Source organism: Vicugna pacos, unplaced genomic scaffold, assembly GCF_048564905.1.
Source record: "Vicugna pacos unplaced genomic scaffold, VicPac4 scaffold_116, whole genome shotgun sequence".
NCBI classification, from domain to species: Eukaryota; Metazoa; Chordata; class Mammalia; order Artiodactyla; family Camelidae; genus Vicugna; species Vicugna pacos.
Window position 1 is genome coordinate 209441 of NW_027328796.1, and position 22029 is coordinate 231469.

At 44.0% G+C, this 22029-nt stretch overlaps 1 protein-coding gene across 1 annotated transcript in view; it reads left to right on the forward strand.

Moving 5' to 3' along the window:
- LOC140694982 (uncharacterized) overlaps nucleotides 1–22029 on the forward strand; it is a 151108-nt gene that overhangs the window by 123322 nt on the left and 5757 nt on the right. Inside the window, exons 14-15 of the mRNA XM_072957975.1 lie at nucleotides 2690–3261; nucleotides 18731–18818. Of these exons, the coding sequence (XP_072814076.1) occupies nucleotides 2690–3014 (325 nt within the window). The 3' untranslated portion in view covers nucleotides 3015–3261; nucleotides 18731–18818. The remainder of the gene's footprint in view (nucleotides 1–2689; nucleotides 3262–18730; nucleotides 18819–22029) is intronic.

The following is a 22029-nucleotide window of genomic DNA, read 5'->3' on the forward strand; positions in this document are numbered from 1 at the left end:
TTTTGCTGCTTTCAGTTTCAGTAATTCCATCTTATCTGTGGGCGCTTTTCTTCTGGTGGCCTTAATGTGGTTTGCACACGTGGTAATAGAGATCTGTATTTGGGAGAACCCCAGGCCTCGTGTAGTCCCTGGTACAGAGTGCCCACTGAATTGATGCTTGAACTGGGAAAAAAGCATAGTAAATGTTCGAATTTCCACTATGGTTGAGAATTCTATAACCTCTTTTGACAAACTTAATATTGGCTGCACCCATTCTGGGTAATTTGGTGGAAATTCATGTTATGGTGGTGAAGAGACGGGGCCTTGTATGCTTCTTCTCTTTCTGTTTTCTAACACTCATTCTCCTGGGCCTTCCAGATCCTCCCCTAGAAGTGCCAGGTCTGGCTTGGTGCTGCGCTGAGGCAATATTTGTTAATAAGGCCCTTTCCTCATCTCTTCTGAGCCTCCGGTTCTTTCTCTGCACAATGAGGGCTTAGACTAGATAACTACTTTTCAGTTTCTTTTAAAGCCATGTTTCCTTTGAGAAACAGAAAATGCAAATCTCTCCTCTCAAACCAACCCTTTAGATTTTGAAAAGTCCTCCAAGGAGTGACATAGCTCTTTGTGGAAAATGAATGTGATTGTGATTCCAGGTGACACAGAAAAGACTCTTCAGAGATTGATTGCAGGGAGAGGGCAGGAAAGGGGCAGTATGTCACACTTTCTAGTGTGAGCACTGGAGCAGGGGCTTGGATTTAAATACGGTGTCTGACGTGGCCTCTCTCTAATCTTGTAGAATGTGATAAACTACTCTACCTCAGTTTCTTGATGTGTCAAGTTGGGGTGATAATATTTTAAGGCTTTTGTGAAACATTATGCAAATAAGCCATTTGTGTATGGGTAGAAACAAGACCTGCTAGGGATTCAGGGATTTGTTTAAAAAAAAAAAATCTTGTCCATAGCACTCTGTCTGTGTGTATTTAGTAGTTCCTGAAGGGTGAGGGTGAGTCTAAAGTCCATCGTGGGACAGGTGGCCCATGATTCTCTGTGCCCCTGAATGCCCCCTCCTCCCCAGTCCTCTTCCTCAGTCCAGGATGAAGTTCCCTAGTAGATTTACTCAGAGGTCTTGTGAAAATGGCTATTCATTTTATTGTTTCACCAAGAAGGGCTGCCATCATGATCTCTGTGGTCAGGTTTTGAAGGGCTGCCATCATGATATCTGGTAAGAATTCTATGGAATTGGGTGTTTGTATTTAATGAAAAGAAAAAAATTACAAATAGAAAATTAGAACAAGGATGGTCACATGGGCTCTTGGAAGTGGACACCATTAGAAGTTGGAGGGACTAGTGGGCTCAGTGGGAATGTTAACTGAGTGTATCTCATGGGCTGGGCATTGTCCTATTTGTACTGTGTGTTCCTTATTTGAGACAGTGAGCTCACCTAACCTCGAAAACCTCTTTAAAAAATTAGACTTTTTATTTTGAGATGTAATGTAGATTCCCATGTGGTAGTAAGAGATAATATGGAGAGAGCCTATGGACTCTTTGCCCAGTTTTCCTTAATGGTTCCATCTTGCAATATTGGGGTACAATTCATTACTGACTCACTAACAATTTGAGGTTTGTGTTATTGCCCTCATTTCTATCCACGATTAAATTGGGGCTTAGAGAAGCACACAGGCCTGCCCAGGTCACCCACATTGTTAGTGCAGAGTCTGGTGAACGTGGGCTTGGGATTCCCAGGAAGTATCATTATGATGGTCTTTGGCAGGGAGCAGCATTCACTTTGCTTGTTTATTCATTCATTCAAGAAACATTTATTGAGTAAATTCTGTGGGTCAGATGCTTTCTTAGGGTTATCTGATTCTTCAGCAGTACTGAGAACCAGGAAATATTTATATTTTTTAAACTGAGAAAATTAGCTCTGAGAGGTTATAACTCCCCCAAAGGAAGAATAGCTCATAAAGGGGGGATAGTACAATTGTACAGTCACCACTTTTTATGCAGGTGGTACCCTAGGCATTTTACATTTGCAAACATCCGTAATCCAGATATATTCTTGCAAGGCATGGATTTTTTTTAATTGATGTATAGTCAAGTTTACAATGTTGTGTCAATTGCAAGGTGTTTTTTGACTTTTGAATTAAAAAATACTTTTTCAGGAGGGAAATTAGGTGTATTTATTTGTTTGATTTTTTAAAATGAGGTACTGGGGTTTGAACCCAGGACCTCGTACATGCTAAGCATGTGCTCCACCAATGAACAGTACCCTCTACCCCAAGGCAAGTTTTCTTATCCATTACTATGAAGCTAAGGGGTTCAAATAAATTGAATAGGAATCCAGATCTTTTGATCCTACTGTGGTCCTTCTCTTTATATTCTGCTGAAGGGGGTTGGGGAAGCATTTCCTTTGTTCATTTCTTTATTCAGCATTTTTGAGCAGTGACTTTGCATCAGGGCCTTGCTAGGTGCTTGGAAATAGAAAATAAGAAATGACCTTTCTCTGCAGAGGCAGGAAGCCTAGACCAAAAGCTGGGTAATGTGATCCGAGCTACAGTAGCCATGTGCAGACTATGAGGACAAACTGTACCCCCGGATTTGCTTTGGCTTCCCTTGCCTTCTGTCTGGTACACACCAGGTCACCGCAACCCAGATGGGCCCATAGCACACAGCAGAGTATGTACCTCGATCTCCTCTCCTGTCTCGGCAGGGCCTGCAACATGAGCATCCCTGACTACGTGCAGTGTGCTGAGGACCACCAGACTCTTCCCGTTGTAGTCCAAACCATGGAGATCATCTCAGAGGAGAATTTCTTTTGCATCTATCAGCTACTCACCTCGGTGAGCCATATCAGCCCATGTGGCTCCCAGTGGACACTCTGTATCCACTACAGGCACCGCTATGTGCCCGAGAATGGGTGGAGCGTCTTCCAGAAACACTGCAAGGTCGTGGGCCTTGTCACCATTACCGACTGTCTCTCTGCCAAGGCCTTGGAGAAGCTCCACGTGCAGAGGAGCTGTATGGCACCTCGATAATGACTCTCAGCTCTTTGTCTTTGTACTGCATGTGGAGGAAGTCGAGCAGCCGCGCACCGACGTTGCCTTCAAATTTAGAGGACTGCAGGGTGGTGGAGAAGAGGATCGAGGACTTCACTGAGTCACTCTTCATCTTGCTCAATTCCAAGTGGCTGGATGGTGGCCCCAAGAATTCTGGGGACAAGATCCCCCTCCCCTGCATCCCGTTTGAGAAGGAGGACTTCATGGGACTGGACACAGACAGCAGGTAAGTTTACCTGGAGGCCAGTCCACCCTGGCTTTGTGCCGGATTGCTTCCCTACATCCATAAAGGGATCAGCAAGGAAGAAGTCTGTCTTGTAGCCAAGGGGGGATGGAGATGCAGCCCGCCGGTTTCCAGACATTTCAAAGTGAATCCGCCTTTGTTTCAGAGAGATCCTTTTAGGGTTAGTGTGGACACTTACTCCCGCTTTACAGCCATGACCATGGTGGGACCCCTGGGGTTGCTGTCCAATAAAGTAGCCAAAGCCACTGATGCTAGGAGCACTGGGGAGGAGGCTGGACTGAGCTGAGATGTGCTCTAGGTCAAATGCACATCAGACACTGAGGCTTGTCTAGTAAAAGTATATAAACTATCTCTTTACTTCCTATATTGATTACATGTCAAAATGATAGTATTTTACATACAGTAGATTAAGTAAGATCTGTTCTTAAAATCAGTTTCTAGTATTTGTTTTTTGTTTGTTGGTTTGTTTCTTTGTTTACCATTTTAAACGTGGCAAATGGGAAACGTTATTTACATGGCTCTCATTTCATTTCTGTTGGGCAGCCTGTCCTGGGACAGTCTCATCCCTTTGCTTATAGATGAGATGCTGAACCCCGAGAGGCGGAACGAGGAGCTGGTTGAGCTGGGGCTGGAGCCGGTGTCTCCTGCCTCCCAGGCCCAGCACCTATTCTGGTCAGGCCCTCTCTTCTTGCCCGACAGCCTCCATGCCAAGTTAGGACATCAGAAACACCGCCGGGGACTTCCGAATGAACTCCTTATGCAGGGAAAGGCGTATCACGGTGTATGGGACAGAGCAGGGAAATGTTCATTCTCACTTTTTCCCTGTGATTAAGTCAACGGCCCCACATTGCCTCGGAAGTACAGACGAGCTCTTCTGGGCTGCCTACCCCCCCAACTTCAGCTCTGTTTCCCGGTGTATCTGTTGTGCTGTCCCTCAGGCAGAAGAGGGTGAGATGCCTTTTCCGAGACGTGGAAACCTTTGCTGGGGAGAGTGAGGGAAGCTGTGTTCCCCCGGCCTACGGCCTCTGTCCTTGAGTCTGGAGAGGGCTCATGGTGGTCCCACAGGTGACGGTCGGAGAACCTGGCACATGTTTCTGGGCCCGCTGTGAAGGAAGTGCTCTGTGACTCTTGAACTTAGCTAAGATCAGATCCTACTCTCTGGTTGTTGGTAAGTTGGAGGAGAAGATGCTAGAGAATTGATAAAAAGAATGTCTAGACCAGCCCTGTGAGTGAGAAGCACAGGGGACACGAGTCCCACCTGCGAGAGATAATGTAGCGGGCTCTGGATGAATTTTCTGTTCCTCCCAGACATACCTCTATGACTTAAGGAAGGGGAGAGGCATGCTGTAGCCATGATCTGTACTTGTCCTCTCAGGGCCCTGTGATCTACATGCCCGCACTCCCCATCTGCTTCTTAAGATGAGCTGGCATGTATAGGAGCCTGGGCACTGCTGAGGGCATAGCTGCCAGCACCGTGCTACACCAAGTCTGGCTCCGTTCACCTCTCCTGTCAACACCTGCTGAGGCCCCAGGCATTAGTCAAGGTAGGTGCATCAGTGCAACATAAGCAGGGACCACTTCTCCCCCTGGACAGACTGGTGAGTGAGCAGTGGAAGCCTGGAGCCCTGCCCCAGCCCCCACGCCAGTGCCTCCTCTTTTGTCATAGGAAGCACTGGTGATATTTTTGCTCAACAAATGCTTGTCTCTGAGTCTGCAGCCCCACCAGAGAATGCCAGCTTGTTTTTGTCTTTTGAAGTCTGCCCTTGGGACTTGGCGGAGTATCCGGATGTGTAATTAGCCCACAGTGGTTGACACTGTCCCCATTGTTTACCCAGAACCTCGTGTACCAGGCATGGCTCCCAGTATCGAAACACAGCAGCGCATTAAACCTCCCTCCTTTTGGGTCTGTCTGTTCTGGTACCATAAGGGCTCAGCCAGCTTCTGAACGTCAGTGAGATAACGCGGCCAGTGAGCTCGGGTCAAGCACATTCTCCTCCAGTCACTTTTACCCCATTGTTGCTTTTAGTATTCCACAGTCATTAATTATTTAAACAATTCTTTGGTACAGGAGCAGAGCCTAATTCTCTCCTGCTACTCTTGGTGGAAGTGAGTAAAACGGTCCAGACTGAAATGCGACCACAATTTGTAGCTCAAAAGCTGCCTTGAAGCTTGTAGGTGGAATTCTGGTTAGGGGCGCTGACCACGTTGGGGTCCCCCGGCAGCGCCGCTCCCCTTAGGTCCCTGCTTTCCCTGGAGCAGGGGGTGAGGGTGGGTCTCACCATCCCCTCGTCCCTGGCCTCACACACTCACGTAAATTCTTGTACATGCTGTCAAAATCATTTTTGTTCTTGTGTGTTTCTAATTTTCTCTTGTTCCTCTTTTCCTTTTTCTTTATTCCTTTTTCATTTGTACTGCCCAGTGAGCATGTTGTTGCATCTGAAAATGTGGGCTGTGCACACCCTGCATTGGAAATAGCCAGATTGCCCTCCATACTGTCTCCATCGCTTTAAAAAGCAAAATCTTAATATCTGTCTTGATCCATGTATTATCCTAGTCATTTTGTATTTTCTAATGTTTTGGAATATTTGCTTTGTTAGCACATTACCCACTGGTGTTAGATACCTGTTAAAATCCTTGCTTTGAGGGACCTGTTTGGTCCTCCTTTTATTTGGTGACAAATGCGCCCTTATTAAATTTGTTTGATTGTTTTGAAGAAGTAAGATGCGAATTGATTTAGTCGGCTGCTCAGGGATTCTTTTCATGGAGTATTTAAACTTGTAAGGTCAAACTCTGCAGCATTTTGCTCGATTCCTGCTTTTACACAAACGTGCTCGGCACGCGGTTCCTGGCTGTCGCTGTGTGACGTGCGTGACAGCGCTTCCTGGCCAGCGGTCACTGGTGAGGAAGTGGCTGGCTCGGGGGTGACAGCTGCAGGGGACGCTGTTGGAGGAAGCGGTCACCGTTTGGTTCTTTAATTTTTTTTTTTTGCATTCAACTTCCCCGTGCCATTTACTTTACTTTGCCTTCATAAAGGGGCAGAATTGGGTCTAAAATCCATGACACTATTTGTTCCCTTTACGAGGCTGGTTTTTCTGGGTATCAGGACAACATGACCTTCTGCTAAGTAGCTGGCTCACCTGGATCTGTTGGACACAGGGACTGCTAAAAGGGCCGTAGCTTCCTCTCTGCTCCAGCCAGTGGGCATTCAGAGCTGGGTCTGTGGTTTGCCTCAGCAGCCGTGCAGACCTCCCTGCCCCGGCCTTTACTTTTAACCCATGTTGGCAGTAAAGAGTTGAATCCGTTTCTGTTGCAGCTGACATCCACCACTGACAGCCGTGTCGTTAGTTTGTGGTAGTCAGTCTCCAACACCCCAGACAACCGTGAAGGAAGATGATTTGGCCGACCTAGGACCCTGGATTCTCACCCTCACCATGGTTCATCTCACCCGGTGGAAGGGTGTGGCCACCACCATCATGCTGACCATGAGGCCTTGTTTCTCCTTTCATGCTCTGGTCCAAATGTGGACACTTCATTTTTCACTGAATCTGTCTCGCTTGAGACAGGCCAGAATATCTGAATGAGTCCATCACATTCTGGGTGGGGAACAGAACAGAAGTAAGTGTCGCAAGTAGATGGAGTCTAGGCTGTCCGGGTTGGCAAATGCAGGCTGGGATCTGTGATGGCTGGGCTGTACACTGGACACAGGTCTTTCCCGTGGCTCCCGAGAGCCCAGGAGTTGGAGTGATAACAGCCTTGCGTGGGTTCCCCCATCCTCATCTGCTCACTGGCAAGTGTGTCTGCTAATTAGGAGCTCCCCCAGACCTCGGGCCCTTCAAAGCTCAGACCACGGGAAAATCTTGAGTCCCTTCTCCTGGGCCTCCTGTGTGAGAATCCAGTGCCTTCTGAGGTGACCAGCGGCAGGAGATGCCTCCCCCTCCAGGGAGCACCCTACGGCGGACTGTTAGTGAACCATGCTGTGAGCTTGTGTGTTTCCGGCCATGGTCCCTGCAAAACCACACTTGAGATCAGCTTATTGGCGAAAATAAAAGGACTGATTCCAGGGCAGGGCCGGGGGGAGGGAACAGTGGAAATTGAATGTGAGCTGAGACAACTAGGTGGGTGCTGAAGCTGTTACTAAAATGGGGAGTCTGGGAGGTACCTGCCAGGAATCGAATTCCAGAGTAAATGGTGGACATGAGGCATTTTTAAGATGCCATTTTTCATCCAAGTTAGGATTTCAAAGAGGCACTCGGCTCTATGAGACTGGGGCTCAGGTGAAGGAGCTGGACTAGAGATACAAGTTGGGAGTCGTCATTCTTAGCTGGTGTTCACAGCCTTGCATGTGAATTAGATCATCTCGAGAGCTGCAGACTGAGGCTGAGGGAGGGGAGGGCTGTGCCTCGGTTGGAGGTAAGCCCAGACCACGCAGCTTTGGTGTGTCAGCCAGCGGCGTTTATCATTTTCAGAGCAATCCCATTTATCCTTAAGGGGCCTGGGGGTCAGCAGGGCCAGCCAGAAAGAAATCCAAAGGGAGAGTCTTGGCCACGTGTGCGTCTTAGGAAGGTGCAGAGGCTGCAGGATACGGAAGGTTAGAATCCTCAGAAGCTGGAGTTGGAGTGGGGAGAAGGTATTCACAGTCACCTGTGAGGGAGGGAGGGAGGCCTAGGGAGTCCCCACACTACCGGACTCGCTTTCCCATGAACAGGAGGCAGTCAGACAGAGGATCTGAGGTAAGAAGGATGGGCACTGGGAGGGGAGCCAACCTGGAGAATGGTGCTTGGAAAGTTCTGGAATAGTCTCCCTGAAAAATAGAGTTAAAAATACCCAGACTCTTAAGAATATTGTTAGTGACTTGGGAGGAGGCAGTTGTTTTTCTGGCCTCCTAAGTGTAAGTCATGTATCCAGGGATACACAGAAGATACGGGCAGTCTGTTCCGGGGACTTGATCCTTACCAGGGGGATCAGTCCAAGTTTAAAGGGGCAGAAGGGCAGCGGAGCGAAACTAGCCAGGCCCCGTGTCAGGTAGCAGTCGGCCGCCCTACTTGCGTGTTTCATTCACATCCATGACTCCCAGGTGGGCGCTGACAGCCCCCTTTTGGGGATTGGGAAGCCTTCTCAGAGGGGTTAAGGAATTGGTTTGTTTAGCGGTTGATAAATGCTGTAGCAGGATTCAAGCAGAGCCTTGTCAGACTTCAAGGGCATGTTCTCTCTACTGTTTCCAGTACTTCCCTGTTATACCTGGAATGGTGAAGTGGGTCAGATTTGGAGCCTTTCAGAAAAAGTATGATTTAAGTGCCTCAGGACTGTTTCACAAAGCTCGGCGTTCTTTGATGGTTCTGAAGCATGCAGTGCTTTTCGCCCCACAGAGGTAACGTCTAACTCCATTGTCGATGATGTGGTTGCAAATGATATACAGGTGTAAAACCACACTTCGCAGCTTCTAAAGGGAAACTCTCCAATTCTCCCTTGGTCGGCTTTCTTCCACGGGGTGTAACTGTGCTGCAGCATAGGCCTGAGCTTCCGTATGGAGTGAGGATTTAATATCCGAAGTTAGCATAAAATGGTCAGATGAAGAAAACCGACATTGACAATTTATTTTTGGGTTTCATTAGTCAAGATATACTATCAGTTAATGGCCCATATAGCAAATGAAATTCAGTATAGGACATTGCATTTCTTCCTTTCTATTCAGAGTTCTCTTACCGAATAAGGTTGCCTGCTTTGGAACATCAGTTTCACCACACGGCACCTATCAGTGTGTTGGTGTGATTGCATTTACAGAGTGAATGTAATCTGGGCTTCCTCAGCCCCAAACACTTCAGTGCAGAATCACGGGCTGTAGACGTCTGTTAGTCACGCAAATACTTCTAAAATTATATGATGCCAGAAAAGAAAGAAGACAGAGAGAGAGAGATTGCCTTTATCAAAGTTCCTTTCAGTTCTAACTGCAAACTGTTGTTGAGCAGCTCTTGTTTCCTTTGGATATGAATATATACATTTCTTTGCATGTAACCTAGGTTTTGGACTAGAACACTAAGTTCTTGCTGTCCCCAAGCCACAAAAATAGTAGCCAAATTGCACACGTGTGAAATAGTTTATACTTTTTTCTGAGAAAGTATCCTTGAATTTGGGACTTGGACTGTGATTTCTGCTTTTTGCTTCCCTCAACCGTCTTGTAATCTCTCACTCCTTCCCACGTGGTTCCCAAGTGTTCGTGGTCTCAAAGGAGCGGGCAAACACCCAGTTGGTCACCATGTACTGCTGCTATAGATAGAGACCAGACAAGACCTAAAGGACATTATCGGAGAGGAATTCCTGGAAGAAATGGGCTCTACATTCAGTTGTGAGGACAGAGTAAGAGTCAGCCAGGAGAAGGAGTCAAGAATGTGTCTCAGATCGCAGGTGCAGCCCGGGCAGAGGCCTGGAGGCTTTTGGCGTGGGCACCCGGGGAGAGTGCCCTGTGCAGTCCAGGGTGGAGGGAGCCCCTGCTGGGGAGGACACTGGAGAGAGTCCGGGATGTAGGGCTTTGGAAGAAGTTGAGTTTTACTAGAACTGACACAGTAGGCAGTGAAGGGTGTCAACAGAAGTGACCCTCAGGAAAGGTACTTCTGGTTTTGCTTCTGATATTCTACAGACCGAAGGATCGGGACGGGCGAGAGCAGGTATGTCTGTCCCTTTGAGACCCAACCGGTCATTCATTTATACATTACACGTGCACTTCTGTGAGTCTAGGGGAGAGAGCGTGTAGCCACTTTAGTAAGCAAAATGTATTTGATTCTTGAGAGCTTAGCATTGTCAGAAGTTGACTTAGCCTAGAATGTTCTAGGAAGAGAGGAACAAATTGTGGAGGTTGGAGGGAGGGAAGGCTTCCTTGGGAAACAGTCAAAATGAGACTGGAGCAAGTGGGAAGTAGGAGCAGGTCAGGGGCCCCTGTGGTCACTGGGGACCTGTGTACTTAGGTGAGGATGGGCGAGCAGGGTCTGGGGTGGGGCTAGAACTCTAACAGGGAGCCTCTAAAGGGTTTGAAGTGGGGGTTGATGTAATCAAATTTGTGATTTGGGAAGGCTGCCGTGGCTCTCTGTGTTTGTATAGCGGGGAAGAGGGGGTGGGTGCCACCAACTGGGGGATCATTAGAAGACCATTCACAGGCTGGGATATGGGCATCGGGGCTACTTGGGGATGGCAGGGGCAGTGTGGATGCCGGCTTTCCTTATTGGGGGACTTGTTAGCGGGCCGACCTAGAGGCATTTTGTGGCTGGAAGAAAACTGATGGAGGCCGCCAGGTGGATTTTCCTCTTCTCTCCTTCCCTGCCTAGTGTGATGATCTTAGCTCAGCCAACATTTGGAACAAAAGAGCTAATTTCCAGGGTTGCCCAGGACTTTGTAGAGCTCCTTCGAGTGAGATCTGATCGGATTTAGGTTTGTGTTCAGATCTGGATGTTCACTTAGCTAGAAACGTCCTGTCATTTCGATTTCCATAGGGGGTTTTTACTTCATAAAGATTGCTTTCTTGGTGAGAGGAAATTTAATACAGCTGTTGTCTTTTTCAAAAAAATCATATCATTTAAGAACTTTAATATTCAAAAGAATAGAAATATATAAAATATTTAAGGAAGTCTTTGGTGTAGTTTCTTTGCTTTCTGAGCTAATGTGGAGTTAGAGCCTTTGCATTACTTCATAGCACATCCTTGTCAGTATTTAAAGAGCTGATAGTGGGCGCCCCAGGCCCCACCTCTCAAAGAATCGTTAAAGTTTTCTCTGAAATAGTGAGGTCATAAAGGTCTTGTTTTCAGAAATCAAACGGTTTATAATACGCAGCATAGCCACATTTATAAAATAATAATTAGTTCAAAATTAAGAAAGTGGAGGATAATTGAGTTTTTTAAAGCCTATACATAAACTTTCTTGTGCTAATGTTGCAAGTGGAAATTTTGAAAAGAAAAATCCTACTGCAATATCATCTACATGGAATACATATATGAGTTTTACGCTTGAAAAGTAACTGCGCAGTGGTTTTCAAAGTCAGGAGCATTCCAGCTCAGATACTGGCAGTGATGGTTGCTGGTTTTCAATGAAAGAGCCTAAATTTGCCTTCTTAGCTTTTTTATTTTTGTATTGAGAGGGTTGATTAGTGCTTTGCGAGCATGATTTTGGGGCAAATTGAGGGCAGATGTCGTGTAAAAACAGTGAGATATTTCCATGCATTTTATTTTCTGGACATCACCAGGGCACATGTGGGGTTTGTGCCTGCAGGCTGGAATGCTGCAGGACTCCCTAATCCATCACCATTATGTCCTGGAGCTGCTCAGGTCATTGAATGCTTTTCTGTTGCTTGGAGGAAAGGTGGTCTGATGGAGATGATCAGATGTGCAGTTAAAGTGCTATTACTTGAAATAAGAGTAACCTAGAAACATTGCTCTAACAATACAGGATGAGGGAGGAGAATTGTCTGAGCTACTTGCAGTGGGGAGTCTTCTCATGTTTCTCCCACACCGTGACTCCTGCCAATATCCGCCACAGTCCTGCACGGTAGTCCTGCCGAAGCAAGCAAGCACTTTGCTCAGAAACGCACTGAATTTCCTTGTGCCTCTGTTTGTTGGCTTTTTTTTGAAAGCACATTTTGCCCTTTGCTTAAATGCCATCCATGCTAGTCAACTCTTACACTCAGTTTTCTGGAACTCGTCCATAAATAGCTGCTGAATGGATGAACAGAATGTAGTATCTCCATGTAGTGGAAGATTATTCACACGTAAGAGTGAATAAAAAAGAAAAAAAAAAGAGGAAAATGAAAAAGGCCACCTGTTTTTGGAAGTCCACCCTGACTGTTCAACCCACACTTTTCCCTTTGAAACCCAATCACTTATGCTCCACTCTACTCTTTTTGATAGTGCTTACCACCTTCTAATAATCTTTAACGTTTTCAAAAAAAAAAAAAGAAAGAGATGCTGATACCACTTCAAAATATACAAGCCTTGATAACAGCTTGTTAATTGAAAGGAAGCAGACAGAAACGGTCAAATATTGTTGATTTCAGTGATCTGAAATGCCCAGAAAAGGCACATGCAGAGGCAGAGAGCAGGTGATGGCTGGAAGGGGCTGGTTGGAGGGGGATTAGGGAGTGACTGTTAGTGATAGGCGGATTCTTTAGGGGTGATGAAGTGTTCTGGAAATAGAAGGTGATGGGTGCTACACAACCGTGAGTTTGCAGAAGACTGCTGAGCGCTGTGTCTGGGAGTGCCTGTTGTTGGGACATCTTTATTTTGTTCTCATCCTGCAATGTGAAGAGCCATCTTCTGCTGTGGCTGTTCTACTCCTGTGAGTGGTGAGGGTCAGAGACTTTGCAGAGTCATGTTTCTTTTTTCCCCCTGGGTGAGTGTAGGCAAAAAAAGATTTAAGCCTAAGAAAGTGCTCCATCTGCAGAAATGTCTTTTTGTTTTGCATGGTGTAAAAACCTTGAGAGCTTTTAATCGTTGAGGCCAGTCTGTGGGAGGAAATAGCCCGTGAAGCCTGTTTGAGCCTGGGAAGCACCATGCATCTCTCCCAGACACGGGTGGGGATTTCACCCCCGTTCAGGCAGTGAAGGGCCCAGACCCGTGAGCAGACTTGACAATCGTGAATATTTACGTGTATCCGCTGCTTCATCTTGGACATTAATTTCAAGCTGAGTCAGTTTGTGGCGGCAGCCTCATCCTACATCAGGAATTTATACTATCTGCTCTTTGAGGTGAAGACCTGACAGACTTGATTATTTAACAGTCTGCCTTGAATTGATATCTCAGATTCCTTTGTCAAAAGCAAACAGCAGAAATACAGAATTCCTTTAATGCCAATGTGACCTGGAATGAGTTTAGTCTCTGTGCCTCAGTGGCCTTATCTGTGAGTGGGAAAGATGATAACAGTGCTTCCCTCAGAGGAGCTGGTGAGGGGAGAGTCAGAAGCACAAATGGAGGACTTACAAAAGATGCTCTTGAATGACCGAATTTAGTGCTCTCAGCCTGGTGAGGCCTGAGGGGCAGAGATGTCAGAACAGAGCAGTCCTAGCCGGAGCTCGATCCGTGATGGAAGCTGTTATGATCAGTATCACCACTGTGCGTTATCAGGTAATTTTAAGACTTGGTAATATGAATTCTTGAATAATGTTAAAGGACTAGACATCTCAGATCCAGTTTACATAGTCCTCAAGATTTCTTCTGAGAAATGGATGGTTTCTTCCCCATCTTAAATCTGAGATGAGTCTCTAAAAAATTCTGTATTCCTCCATCTTTTTGCTTTAATTTTCCATTTCCTAAAAAACCATGTTTTTAAATGGAGTTAATGGGGACTGAACTGAGTGCCTCATGCATGTTAAGCACTTACTCTCCCAAATGAGGTATAATCTCCTCCGTGATTTTTGTTAAAATTTACTTTCTTAGTTTACAGAGGTAAGAGGCCTCTAATTCTTTTTCTGGAGACTTGTCCATGAACCTGTAAATCTATAATTAATGGACAAAATTTGGTTTATTAAAAAATCATTAGAATATTCTGCAATTCATCCAAAAAGAAATGCTCATTGACTTAAAATGTTTCTCCTTTAAGGGGATTTCTCCTGTTTGGTCTAGCTTAATTTGTTAACAGCCATCCTCATCATCATAATGACCAAACTCACTGTGAGTGGACACCTACCTAAGGCTAAAATGTTTTCCTCATGTTTTAATTCATAGCAGGTGTTTGATTGTAGGTATCAGTGTCTCCTTTTTTGCAGCTGAGGGATTGAGAGATGGAGCAGCTTGTCCCAATTACACGCAGCAGGCTGTGGCTAGCTCGGTGCTGGAACCCAGGCTGCACAGAATGCATTCTTAATTGCTCCTCTTATCAGCCTCCCGTTAAGTGGTTACCCGAACACCTGTGACTCCATAAACGGCCGAGTTTAGTGACCTCAGACTGATGAGGCCTTGAAAGGAGAGACACCATTGAGAAGTTGAGACAGAGTGGCAGAAATTAAAATTGTTCATTTTCACAAATTTTTAATTCTCAGGTAATTACATAAAAAGTTATTTTTTTTATTTTAGTGCTCTGTAAGCACTAAAAACAAAACATTAAAAATAATTATAGTGCAAAAGAGAAGTGAGCTCTTAAAGTCCAACCACTGCTAATGATGTTGCTTGTTTTTCTCTTGTGGCCCTTTTTGACAGAAACACTTACAAAGACTGAATTGGTTTTATGTAGTTTTAATATGGAAGAAAAGATTGTCAGTGAATATTGTAAGAAAAGTCTTTACTCTTTTCTTTCCTGTTGATGAATATGTACTTTATTTTCATGGCTTATGTACATTTCCTCATTTGTGAAATTTGAGTAATATCGTTTAATTTGTCTGACTGTGAGAGGTAGATGCCTTGTATACAAAGAACCCAAGAGGTGCTTAATAAAAGTGTGCTGTCACAATGACAGATATTTTAGAAGGATCAACTCTGAATACTAAAGAGTGTCGCTTATTTCTGATACATATTCAATATGTATTTGTATGATATATTTGAATATGGTTTAAAGTAACAAGGATTCATTTTTTTTTTTGGTGTAGTATGAAGTTTTAATGAAATCTGTATCATTCTAGTGAGACAGGGACTAGTTAAATTGCCTTAATCAGATGACCTTGAAGATTATTTACACAGAATATGTATTGTTACAAATCAGAATTTATGTTGCCGTGTAACCATCCACTCAGACATTTAAATTCGTGGGATTCTGACCAGATCCGTTAAGTTTAGTAAAATCCATATTGATCATTTTCAGGGAATAAACTCCTCTATTTTGTGATTAAAGAAAATTTTGATTTTTTTCTACATTCTTAACAGGTTTAAAATATCAAAACATTGATTTGACATGTCACTTTTTTAATAGAGAGAATAAAGCTCATGCTGTTTTATTATGTAAATAAATGTTTTTGTATGGCAACAAAATTGTATGATATCCTGGCTCTTTTAGTATTTTGCAAGATACTTAGATAACCTACTGTTGGAAAAATACAAACGTGAATTTTATGAATATAGGCCTAGTACAGATCTGTTGGTTTTTGCTACAGTGCAAGACATGAGGCATAGGAGAACTTTGCTGCTGATTGCCAGGAGGACAGATCCCATGTCTCAGTTTCCCCTCCTGTAAAATGAAGTGGCTGAACTGGATTCTTTCCTCTTCTAAGATGAGTTTCCATGAGCCTATATCTTCTGTTTATATTCAGGAGTATTAGCAATATCAGATTAAATACTGAATATCCCTCCTTTCCCCCGAATCAAAGTGCAGCATGTGCTATATAAGTTTTATTTATCTGATTCTCGTTACTGATCCTACAGGCAATTTTTGTGTTGCATCTTTCCTGGTAACCTGGAAGGTCATTTTACCCATAGGTGGCACTGTTGCACCTACTTACAGTCTTAACTTTCCTGTTTGTAAAAGGAGGCTTAAACAACGTTATTTTATTTTGATTACTTTACTTAATGCTTCAGAATAGCCCAATGTCCATTATGTCTGTCTAACTGGAAAAGTTATTCTGCTTATATCTTAGATTTATTCTGTCATCTCACTGTGAACATTTCAGACTTGCTGTGCAAACAATAGCAAAATCGGGCTTTTCTTCTAGTGTTAGAAACCAGTGAGCCGGGATTTTATAAAACAGCTAGAAGCGGCATCTGGAGGACCTTAAAGGTGAAAAGTGTATTGAGTTCCCTGAGTTTTGACCCCGCCGCTGTGTGTTAATTGGTGGTAGGAGATTTGGTACATATACGAAGGGGTGTAGTTTTTGATATGGTTTGCCTGCACGCGCTGCCACTGAGCCACTTGAGCCTGAGTCAGTTCGTTTTGAGTTTTTCCCTCGTCTGTGAGATGGGGACATTTGTATCTGATTTGTAGAATTGTGAGAATTAGAAATTATGTGCAGTGTTTACCACAGTGTGTATGTCAAGAGGGCTCTTAAACTTTAGCTGCTGTTTTGTGTGAAGCCATCATTTGAGAGTCTTTGGCAATTACTAAGAAACAGGAAAATAAGAAGAGATGGTTTTATGATGAAAGATATTTGAGGAGGTTCCATAGTTCCTATACCCATAATTTAGCATCAGCAGAGTCAGAACTGTTACACAGTTGCCCTAAACCAACGTTAAGCCACAGAATTATTTGTTACTTCATATATTTTGGGGTTTAAGGAGATCCAATACTTATACTTATGTTGTCTCCAGCAGCCTACTGAGAGATGACACAAAAGAGTAGACAGGCAATAAATGTCTTCTTTGTTACTGATGAAGCCACGTTCTCCATGTACTTCAAGGCTGTGGGAAAATGCGTGTCATGATACTGTGTCCCAGAAATACAGACTCACCCTGTCCCATGTAGCTCTGGGCCACAGCGAGCCTTCCCTTGAGAAGACCTGCCCTTTCATGCACAGGGCTTTCCTGACATGGAGCTGAGCATCCCGCGTGCTTCCCAATGGTGACCAACACTGGAGTGAAAGGAAGGGTTTCACATGCCCTGCTTGTCTCCCCGGACTCACACCTCACTCTGTTAGTGTAATGAGTGCTAGCTGTGGGCCAGGGGCCAGGGGTGTGAAGGGAGAAGCACCCTCCATGGCTCAGAGGAGTGGTTAGGAGACATCCACTCCCTCAGTTTAAACAGGTGGTTGGATGGAACATAAGGGTGCTCCCCAAGAGTGTGTAAAAGGAGAAATAAGGATTTTATTTGGGACTTAGGCTAGCCAGGAAACAGATAAGATGATTAGAGGGGACACTTGTAAAACAATTTGATATTAAGTTGACATTTGTTGAACACCCAAAATCTGCTACATTCTTTTCTGAGCATTTTACAGAAATGAATCCTTCAATCTTCTCAACAAGCGAGTAAGGAAGGTTTGATTGTTATCCCAGTTTTACAGTGTGGAAATTGAGGCACACAGAGGGTAATTAAGTTGGCAAAATCACAGAACTAGTAATTGGCAGAGCTGGTATTTAAACCCTGGCTGTCTGGTTTTGAGGTTCCCAGAGATGGGCTTTGGGTGTTTAGCATTATCGACATCCCTGAATCTTTATACCTCTGTGCATCAGTTAGCCTAGAAAGGACAGGGAAAGGAGTGTTACACAGGAGCTCATAGTCATTTCTTGGCCGCTGTCCACGGAGAGTGCACCGTGATTGGCGTTAATTGACTTCTGGGCAGTAGATCTGTTCGTATAATAGAAATATAGTCCATTGAATTAATCTAGAAACCCTTCCTGCTCCGTTTCTGTCCATGCTTGCCATGTGACTGCCTGCCCGTGATTGGGCCGTGGAGGAGAAAATGTACTCATGGTTGAACTCTGATATTTCAGTCTGGTTCATAGATTCACGTCTTCTGTTACATTAAAAATTTAAGTTTCTGGTTTCCTTGCATCAGTGTCTCATGAGCTTGGTTAATGTGAAACCAGTCCATGGGAGCCCAGGGATGATGACGGTATAATTTCTGAGCACGTTGAGGCACTTCTACCCGTGCAGACATGGCTGGAGGATGTCCAGCTTCCTCACTGATTTCCCCCAACAGCATGGTCCTCTCCCACCCCTGGATGTGAGGTTGGGAGCTCTCTGAGTAGGCCAGTCAGAGGCCGAGTCCACCAATCAGAAAATGATGAAGTACCTGGAAGTGGGTTTAATAGAAGACAAGGGCTTCCAGGTTGTCAGATGGGCTGTTCGAGTCCATTTGGTGAAAAGCTGTCCACTGTCTGTGGTTGAGCTACTTCTTTGCTGTTGAAAAGTCTGGAGTAGATGAAGGGATTTTAAAAAGCAGAAAGGAGTGATTTCAGGTGGTACGTCCACACCGGTGAGAAGTGATGAATGACCGCCTTTGTGAGTCATAGACAGTCTTACAAACTTCATAAACCAGCTTTAAAAGCTCTTCCATCTGAGTGCACTTCATATGGGGTCCAGATCATCACTGGTCGCACTGTGAGGGCAAGTAACTGATAATGGCAGAAAGGACACGGAGGCATCAAAAAGGTCTCAGTCACTTTCCCTGTTTAAAGGATGCAGCACAGTGTAATATATTTTAGCTGGTTTTTCACTGAAAAGTTTTTAGTGTTTTCTGGGACTCCCCAGTGCCCCAAGGTTCCATGCAGCTGGGTGTCCCCTCAGTGCAGCTCTGTCAGCGCTTGCCCTGGGCTGACGCGGTGTCACGGGGAGCAGGACAGTCAGCGTCCCCGGCTCCTCCGAGCTCCGTCTCCTCATCCGCAGAGCCGGGTTTCTCATCCGTGTCTACTTAGTAGGGTTGCTGAGAATCACACGTGATGCTTCAGGTGTGACTTTTGGTTGTCTCTGTGATTGGCATATAGTTAATATTTGATAGAAACACTTGTTTTTTTAGTATAATTGTAGCACCTAGATTGCAGTGGTTTTTAGTCTGCATTTTTTATAACTTTATTCTTATTTTTAAATATGCACTTATTTTTATTTATTTTTTTTGGAGGTACTGGGGACTGAAGCCAGGACATTGTGCATGCTAAGCAGGTGCTCTACAACTGAGTAATACACACCCTCCTTTTCTGCACTTGAAGGTAAATATTGCTATACACAAAATAGCTCTTAAACACCATCATGGGACCTAGTCACTGTATAGACAATTGAACACGTATACTATTTCAATAGGAATAAATGTTTTTGAGACATACATTTCTGAATCTGTTAATGTGCTTAAAAACGATCATAGGTAGTGATAAACACGAATCTTTGATCCAGTACTTCTTAGAGACTGTTTTGCCATCAAGGGAAATTACATTCTACAGAGAAGGCTAATTGGGTCTCTTTGATATTTAGATGGTTTAGCAGATGATGAAGGCTTTCAAAAGCTGACAGTTTTGTATTTTAAAGTAACTACAAAGTTACCTTCTACAAGTTGTAAGTACTAAGCTTGTGAAGTGCCCAGTAATCCAGGGGGTATGTGTCTGTGTCTGTGTCTGTGTCTGTGTGAACGTTGGTGTGTGTGATTTCAGGAAGGTAGAAAGAAATTCCATATAGACTTCTGATACCTTTCTCCTCCATTTCAAGGTGTTGGCATATATTTACACTAATAAATTGATATTCAGTTGTCATTTGGCATATTGGGAATAAGACTTTCTCATACTTGTTTCAGAAGGATTAGGGAGCATGAGCTTAGGAAATGGGAGGAGATAGAGGCAGGGAGGTTCTTTAAACTTTGTGCAGAATTAGAAACAGTAACTTTTCTCTTTTCTTCTAAAGCAAACTGGCACTGAATTGTAACATACTATTACTCAGAATTGCTTTTCTGATCAGATACATGTACCTCAGATTTTTAAATGCAACATGAATGATGAAATGTGTTTTAGCAGTTATTTTTAAAAGTAGTCTCTTTTCAAGTAAAAGGCTATAGCCTGTTCTTTCTTCTAGCGGTACAAGAAATTCTCATTGTTCTGTTGCAATGATCTATGTGCTTACTTTCTTTTTTTTTTTTCTTTAAGTGCTTTTTTCATTGTGGTTTGAATGAATGTTTAAAATTTCTGGATTTTGATCTTTAGAACATGCTGATTTCTCAGAACTGTTAAAAACCTGATTGTTCACTGCTCTTTGTTTGGTGGGGCACCCTATTGATTTCTGTTGTCTGTTAAAGAGTGAAATTCTTCCTCTAGCCTGCAGATCATTAAGTGAATGGTTTGCAGTGTGCCTTTAAAATTATTTGTATGCATTGAGCATGTTTGTCCAGTGAATTTTAAATTGACTCATTGTAATGACTTTGATTTGATTCTGTGTCTTTTGCTCCTCTCCACAAGAATTTGAATTCTCTGTTGCATTTTGTATACGTGTTCTTTACAGGGGAAGAAATTTTGCATTTTTTACAGAGGTGGGTTTTCCTATCCCCTCTGAATGCCTTCTAAAATTGATACAATAAAAATCAGTTATTGCAGTGCATAAATATTTCATAAATTATTTTTTGGCATAATCAGAAACAATGACCAAGAATGATAATAAAAAATACGAAAACCTTCCTTCCTTTGAAGAATAGAAATCAGGTAGTCAGGCTCCCTCATGCTTTGTGCCTGACACACTTAATCTCATGTCATTGTGTATCATGATTCGGAGATGGTATTGTTTCAGGTTTATAGATTTTTGTTTTAACATTTGTGTTGAATTCTTTCTCCAGGCTGATGTTTCCTGTTGGGTTTGTGGAAAGAGTAGAAGGGAAAAAAATACTTTGTTTTGTTTTCAGGAGGCCTGAGTTGATGGGAAAAGAGTTGAGGGTGGGCTGAGGAAAAGAGTGACACTCCCTCTCCTCCTGGTTGAAATTGATAAACAAAGAAATCAATTAAGTATATCGATATTTGACCAAAAGAAGTTAGCGAGCCCAAACTGGCTAGAAATGCACAATGGAAATTACTGAATTCAGCTTCAGAATGAGGTGCTTTACCAAGTAGAAGCAGCTTAGAGCAATCAGAAAATCAGTAATATGATGAGATATAAATGGAATATTATATCTTTTATTGCTGAAACTTTTCTACGTTAAGTTGTGTAGAGCTAAAATTAAGTTTCAATCACCAGGAGTTAAGAGAGTGAGTGGTACTGTAGGATCGTTATTCACGGATGTGCCTAGACCCTGATAGAGTGGCTGAAGATGGCAGGAAGAGACCCACATCCAGGATTTTCATCCTAGGGTGTCCTCCATAATGGTTCCATGTGGAAGCAGATGATTGGGTTAACAAATTGTAACACACCCCAGTCGCCTCTGAATTTTAAGAAGAAAAAATATGCTTTGATACTGCTTTACAAGCAAGTTCCTGTGCATCCTCACTCCAGACGCCTTGCCTTAAAAAGCAGAGACAATGCTTTGCTTGTGTAGTTGAGGTTTTAGATAGCACTCTGCTGGTTGTAAAGCAAGGACCGAGACCCTCAGCTATAAACGCTGGGCTTGTGTGTTGTTAGATAATGTATTATCCCCAAAACAAGGACCTGGCTGGTCTGGTGGTCTGCTTTTTAATGAACATATCTAAAAATGTATCTTGTTCCCCTCACCCCATGACTTCCCTAAAGATACACTAATCCTTTGTACTCATTGTGTATTCTACAATCTCTGCCTCATCCTGTCTTTCCCGAATTTCCTCCTTACTATCTCACAACTGTTAACGAAGTTTTCCTTTGATTATACCCTATAAATATGGGAGCATTTGAGAGGCTTATGGAGATGGCTCCCTAATCCCTCTCGATTTCTTGACTTTTTCCACAGAGTCTTGAATAATCATTCCTTGTCAGTAAGACTTCTTCCAGCCAGAACCCACAGTTCCAGGTGAGAAGGATGCAGGCTTTATCTCTCCTACCGGAGGCAGAGACAGAAGAGAATTGAGATATGCTCCCCCGTGATCCCTTCCTGCCCCAGGTCTACTGCAGTTCACCTGCAGCCTTCTGGCCTCTGCTCAGAGGGCTTCTGTCCCAGGACTGACCTCAGCGTTTTCTTCCCTTGTCAATATTTCCTGTGCCTTTCAGAACTTGGTCTCTTCTCTGCAATTCAAACCTGGCAGATGTGATGGTGGTCAGCGTGCTGGTGGGCAGTCCTTTGGGGACCCCCAGGAGCCATGCTGATTCTCCTTAGTCTCTCAATCGGGGTTACAGAACAGTCGAGCACAGAAGGAAGCCCATTCTCGAGATGTCAACAGAGCATTTCATCACTTTCATTTTATTTTTCAATTTTTGGTGGAGAAATTATTTGTAGTGAACTGTTCCAGATATTTGCCGCCTGCTTTCCTCATCACCATTCCTTGT